Source organism: Nannobrachium achirus (genome assembly GCF_963921795.1).
Source record: "Nannobrachium achirus genome assembly, chromosome: 9".
Classification (NCBI taxonomy): domain Eukaryota; kingdom Metazoa; phylum Chordata; class Actinopteri; order Myctophiformes; family Myctophidae; genus Nannobrachium; species Nannobrachium achirus.
The window spans coordinates 13,737,479-13,743,478 of NC_137818.1; the positions used below are offsets into that span (position 1 = coordinate 13,737,479).

A 6,000-nucleotide genomic window follows, 5' to 3' on the forward strand; every position below is an offset into this window, starting at 1 on the left:
TATATATAGCGTTGCTGTTGGACAGAAACCTCTTATCTCCATATTTTAACTTCTTGTGTTTCTTCTCAAATTTAACGCCCCTATTGATCACACTACAGTGTCACGCATAAGCACCAAAAGTAGCAGATCTGCATGTGGCATGCATGTTTCGAGCTAGTAGATCTGCTACTTTTAAACTTGAACACTGAAAAGATTTGGAGATATGAAATTTCCACCCAACTGAGACGACATTATAGCTAAAATCTAAAATGACACAGATGCTTTCCCGGGCATTCAGAAGACTTCTGTCCTTCTACTCTCTGGGAGGTCTGTCAGTCCCTGTAACTCTCTCAGGCCCTGGAGAGACGGAAGAAGAGAACACAATTATCGTTTCCAAAGTGTTTGAAAAAAAAAAGAAAGACCACATTAATATTATTATATACTAATATATATACTATTATTATTTATTGACCTCTAGAACCATGCGGATGTTGGCTTTGATCTTGGACGAGTCTTTGGTGAGAACTTCAGTCAAGCTGGAACATAAGCACAATCAGGATTACTATTACAGTTCTTCTTAATATACTGTACATTCCCATGTGTGTGGTGTGGTGTCTGGGTGTCTGGGTGTGTGGGTGTGTGTGCGCGTGTGAAGGTCCTTACACCGGGAGTGTGATGAATAAATTATCCGAAAATGTGTGGGCCAATAGTTATTTTTTTTTTTTTTTTTGGTTAAGTCTCATTCATACAAGTTGATGCTTTTATTCACGGTGAAAAAGCGACATTTCGAAATATTAGCATTCTCTGTGGATGTGGATGTACTGATCAGGACACAAAGATCAGTTTAAATCAATGTATGCTAAATCACACAACATAAAAGCTCCTGATGAGTAAGGAACGTTGAGTGTGTTTAACTTACGCTGTGAGCTGGCTGTTTTTCTTCTCAATAAACCTGAGTGCTTCTGCATGTGTCATCTCAACAAAGAAGCCATAACCCACCGCCACAAAGATCTTAGACGAATCCTCACTGAAACACATTTATACACAAAGTCAACCTCCAGACAAAAACACTTTGAGAGACACACAGTAGGTTTTCCAGGAGGCAATCTAGACATTAACATCCCTAACTTTGATGACAAACAGAATCACCACTGAAATGAGTAAAATGGTGACCAGGTGACGGCCATAGGCGCCAAGTCTGTGGGTGCCGCGGGGTTTCAGCACCCCGTGGAGCGCTCCTATAGCCTATTTGCATCAATTGCATGTATGCAAACGGGCGGGGACTAGCGATCGATATGGCTTCAGCCCCCCGCTGCGTGGACCAAACTTGGCGCCTCTGGTGACGGCCCCCTTGGCTTAGGACACAGTAGAGTGCGATGTCACTCATGACAAATAACATAAAAAATTAAACGCTTCTTTGGTATTTTAATTTTGTTACACTTAAACCACACAAGTACAACTGTGTCAGCTGTTTATTATGAACTGGCTAGTGGCTAGCTAAGTTGGACTTATAAAAAATCATAATAAACGGCTTACACATTGTACTTTAAAAACTCAGGACATTGAGTCATAAAACAACAGTGGGAAATTAAAATTCCAAAGAAGTGTTAACATTTTTATGTTATTTCTCATGAGTGACATGAGTGCTGCTGTGTCCTAAGGCAAGGGGGGCGCATCACCATTTCACTTAAAATACGTTGAGAAATCAGTACTCACTTCTCACTATTTACATTACAATTACATCTTATCCCAAAAGACACCAAAATTCAATTATTAGATGCCAATTGCAGTAGTAAACATGTTAAAAGTGCTAATACAACATCCAGCCACCAGATGTCGCACCACACCTCCCCCTCCACATCAAAGCACCTCTGATGCAGAGGGTCCCTTGTTTCTTTGTGCCACGTCATTAGCTGCGTCATTAGCTGCGTCTCAAGTCCTTAAATCAAATCCTATTTGCTAGTTCCTATTTCCTTGCTTGTATGTTAGTCCCTCCCATTTAGGAAATAGAGAAGAGTAGACGTCCCATTTCTGATGACAACATCACAGGTGATAGGTGAGATGCAGCTAATGAGGCAGCAATAATGTAGTTAGCAGTGCTATAATGTGGCAGCCATAGATATAAAAAGATAGATACCTCACCCACCGCTGCATTTCATTGGCACGACTGGTAAAAAAGGATTGGCGGAAGTGCGGAAGTGACTACTGACCAATCAAGCGTGTCTTTTCCGGGACTTACATTCAATTAAAAGGAGCTTCATTGGCATGAGAAGACAAACGTTTACATTGCCAAAGTTGTCTGGGAAAGAGGGAGTCCCGCATCTTACTGGCCCACCGAACTGTCCCCTTCTGTGACGCACAAGGAAGTGTCCTTCAGAATTCCGGAAGATTGCCTTAAAAAATGTCAATCCTTTTTTACCAACGCCGCAGGCCCAAGGCCGGAGGATGCAACCTTTCTATGTCTATGGTGGCAGCTGCCTACTGGAATCTGTTTGGGGGGAAAAATAACGTCCCCAACCAGAATGATAGCAACATGCGTAATGGCTGAAGAGTTAGGAGGACATTTCTTCTTCTATAGAGACGTTTAGCAGCACAGAGAACGTACACGTTAGCCTGGACGAAGAAATTACAACCCAGATCAACTTCTGTCTTCAGTTCCTTGGACTCACTCTCCTGCACAAAGAACACAGTACACACCGTCAGATTGTGTGTGTGTGCGTGTGTGTGTGTGTGTGTGTGTGTGTGTGTGTGTGTGTGTGTGTGTGTGTGTGTGTGTGTGTGTGTGTGTGCGTGCGTGCGTGCGTGTGTGCGTGCGAAAAGAAAGAGAAAAGTAATTTAAGCAGGAAAATCATACTAGTTCCATGAAAAGTACATACAGTATCACCGTCATGGGTCGGCTGCCAATTAGTTGAATTGACAGTGACACACACGTACAGAGAGGGACAGAGAGTATCGAAGACATGTAGTAAAATCTTACCTGCAAACTTTCTATGGTGTTTTTCAACTGGAGATATTGAGAGATCTTCTCATAGACACCGTCTCTCTGCTCCAACACTCTCCTACACAAACAAAGTAACACAAAACAACATGTATACAACAACAACAATAATTAGACATAGACACCATTGATTAACACAAACAAAGAAACAGACAGAGATCTTTAACATATAACCTGTAAATGTGCAGCTTGAGTTAACAGTAAGATAATAGCAATTATTGCATATTTATTTTACACACATCAATCTCCAGATTTACAGGTACTTTATTGTAACACACTGCAAATCAAGTGTGGTTAAGCAATGTCATTAATTATAGCTGAAGGTAAATCAGCAGTTTTCAACAAGCGGTCCTTGAGGGGGTTCCAGGTGCTCCCTAGCTCTGGTCCATAGCGTTAGTGTAGTTCTAACTCCACTAACGCTATGGACCATAGCTAGGTGCTCCCCAGCTAAATGAAATCCCCAAGGCTTACGGGTCCATTTGGTTTCATTTTACACTCTCAAGAGTTAGATTGTTGTTAAACATCTTCATTACTTATTTTCAAGAAGTCTAAACAAGTAAGAGAATGAAGGAGAATTATTATTTTGATCAACGTTATGCCTGTTCTCTTTCCTATGGCACCACATCAATACAGCACGGAATTGTGGACAATATCTTATCCAAAGACAATAAAATATTCTAAGTTTTAGGTCTGAGTCGAGTCTAAATCTTATCAAATGGTGGTCTGTGGTTCAAATGGGGAATACATAATGAACCTTCGTGTGAATAATAATAACAGTGTGCTAGTAGGTGTACACTGTACTTACTGTAAGTCTTTTTGAAGGACATCACTGATGAACGTTTCATATTTTAACACTTTCTGCTCCACACTCAGACCATCATCCTCCATAATGACTGTTTTTACAGAAGCTGGAACCTAAACTCTAACAGTAACTTCAAAAGAAACGTTTTAATTGTAACTTCACGTATTAAATTGTTATCATTTAATTCATTTTAATACAACAAAACGTCCAGAAAGTGAGCATTTAAGACACAGGGCTCATAAAAGCTGCTAAACTGTTGTTTACTAGAGTGAAGAGTGCGTCGCGTGCCATGTGCGTAGCGTGCTGCATGGTCGCATGGCGATGACGTCCAAACACTTCCGGTCAACGTCGTTTCAAAATAAAACCATGGTCCATGCCAAAGTAAAAGCATATATTTATATTATTATTTATATTCTATGGATTTATTACGTCCAAGAAATTACTTCATCGACGAAATCATAAATACTACAAAAAGAAAAACCCGTAAATATATTTGACTGTTGTTTAATGATTTCTGACTTTGCTTCATTGTTGGGATTATCGTCATTATCCTGAAGCGGTATTTTAGTTTTTGTTGTAGCAACGAGTCGCGTTGTCAACGTAAACAAACATGGCGGAGGACATGACAGGACGGAGGACAACTAAAATAATACAGTCTACTGTGGTTCGTTTTTACATCAGCATAGGTAGTGTATAAATACATAAAACAAGTAATGACACAGTGATTCATCCTATTCTGGTTCGACAGGATGTATTATAACCAGACAGTAATTAACCAGATGGACCAGTAATGAACCAAATGGACCAGTAATAGAAGCAGTACGGACCAAATGGACCAGTACAGTATTCTGGGTCGGATTGGAGAAGGAGCTCATGGCATCGTTTTTAAAGCCAAGCACATCGAGGTAAATCATCTGTCCTGTCTCTCCTACACTGCCTTTCTCACTGTCTCCATCTCAGCTGTCCTACTGACTATCTCTCCTACACAGCCTGTTTCACTGTCTCCATCTCAACTGTCCTACTGTCTGTCTCTCTGATGTCCTACACTGTCTGTCTCTCCTACATAACTGTCTCCATCTCAGCTGTCTACTATTTTCCCTCCCTTTCTTTGCTCATCTTTATGGATCAAATAGTTGTAAATAATTGAATATAATTACAATGTTTCTATGCTGTTGCTTCATGCAACGCATGTGTGCAAACATTCTACTCTGGTTCTGATTCTGGTTCTGATTCATAATTCCCTCTTCAATCACTCCTGTTTCTATATATCCCTCTCTCTGTGTCTCAGACAGGGGAGACGGTAGCGTTGAAGAAGATAGCTCTGAGGAGACTGGAGGATGGGATTCCAACCCAGGTTCTCAGGGAGATCAAAGCCCTGCAAGAGATCGAGGACAACCAATATGTAGGTGTCTAGCACACACGCGTGCATGCATGCACGCACGCACACACACACACACACACACACACATGCAGACACACACACACACACACACACACACACACACACACACACACACACGTACACGTACATACTTACGACTAGTTATGTGATTGTCGACTTATTAACCTAATCAATCCAAGTTAAAAAGCCTTAGTAGTAATAACATAATTGTATCTCCTTTAGCTGTTGTTGTACAATTTGCACTGTCTGTCTGTCTGTCTGTCTGTCTGTCTATCTATCATTAAATGTATGTATAGAAATATTAGGAGGATTATGGCTGCCAGAGAGCAGTTACAGTAGAATTCAAAATACACAATGATTGTGCTGTCAAACGATGGAACTATATGGAATCTATGAAGAAGATGTGGGGGTTCCTGCTTCAACTAAGGGGTCCTTGCCTCCTTGGCTTGAAAACGTTGAAGACCCCTGTGGTGAACTAATGATGCTAAGGAAGTCCTGACTCCTGACCTCCCCTCCCCTCCCCTCTCTCAGGTGGTGAAGTTAAAGGCGGGCTTCCCTCACGGTACGGGATTCGTCCTGGTGTTTGAGTACATGCTGTCTGACCTGTCCGAGGTCATCAGGAACTCCAGGCGACCTCTGACCCCGTCGCAGGTCAAAGGTTACATGATGATGCTGCTGAGGGGAGTGGCCTTCCTCCATCACAACAACATCATGCACCGGGTACGAGCTGTGTGTGTGTGTGTGTGTGTGTGTGTGTGTGTGTGTGTGTGTGTGTGTGTGTGTGTGTGTGTGTGTGTGTGTGTGTGTGTGTGCGCGCGC

The 6,000-nt window shown here is 41.8% G+C and overlaps 2 protein-coding genes across 2 annotated transcripts in view; one reads left to right on the forward strand and one right to left on the reverse strand.

Moving 5' to 3' along the window:
• Positions 1–81: 81 nt before the first annotated feature.
• uxt (ubiquitously-expressed, prefoldin-like chaperone) lies at positions 82–3,962 on the reverse strand. Its single transcript, XM_080733589.1, has 6 exons — positions 3,783–3,962; positions 2,957–3,038; positions 2,585–2,652; positions 899–1,006; positions 452–515; positions 82–336 (listed from the first exon to the last, which is right to left on the reverse strand). Exons 1-6 carry the CDS (start codon positions 3,863–3,865, stop codon positions 274–276), a joined length of 468 nt encoding a protein of 155 aa, XP_080589715.1. The 5' UTR covers positions 3,866–3,962; the 3' UTR covers positions 82–273.
• A 647-nt stretch (positions 3,963–4,609) lies between these two features.
• Positions 4,610–6,000, forward strand: part of cdk20 (cyclin dependent kinase 20) — a gene marked incomplete at its 5' end in the record, with an annotated part of 5,075 nt that continues 3,684 nt past the window's right edge. Inside the window, 3 exons of the mRNA XM_080733005.1 lie at positions 4,610–4,684; positions 5,068–5,181; positions 5,713–5,901. Coding sequence (XP_080589131.1) covers positions 4,610–4,684; positions 5,068–5,181; positions 5,713–5,901 — 378 coding nt within the window. The remainder of the gene's footprint in view (positions 4,685–5,067; positions 5,182–5,712; positions 5,902–6,000) is intronic.

Coding starts and splice junctions, on each gene's coding strand:
- uxt (XM_080733589.1), bottom strand. CDS start 3,865: ATGGAGGATGATGGTCTGAGTGTGGAGCAGAAAGTGTTAAAATATGAA. Junction 3,039..3,782: donor GTCCTTCAAAAAGACTTACA/GTAAGTACAGTG, acceptor TTGTTTGTGTAG/GAGAGTGTTGGAGCAGAGAG. Junction 1,007..2,584: donor TTCTTCGTCCAGGCTAACGT/GTACGTTCTCTG, acceptor AATGTGTTTCAG/TGAGGATTCGTCTAAGATCT.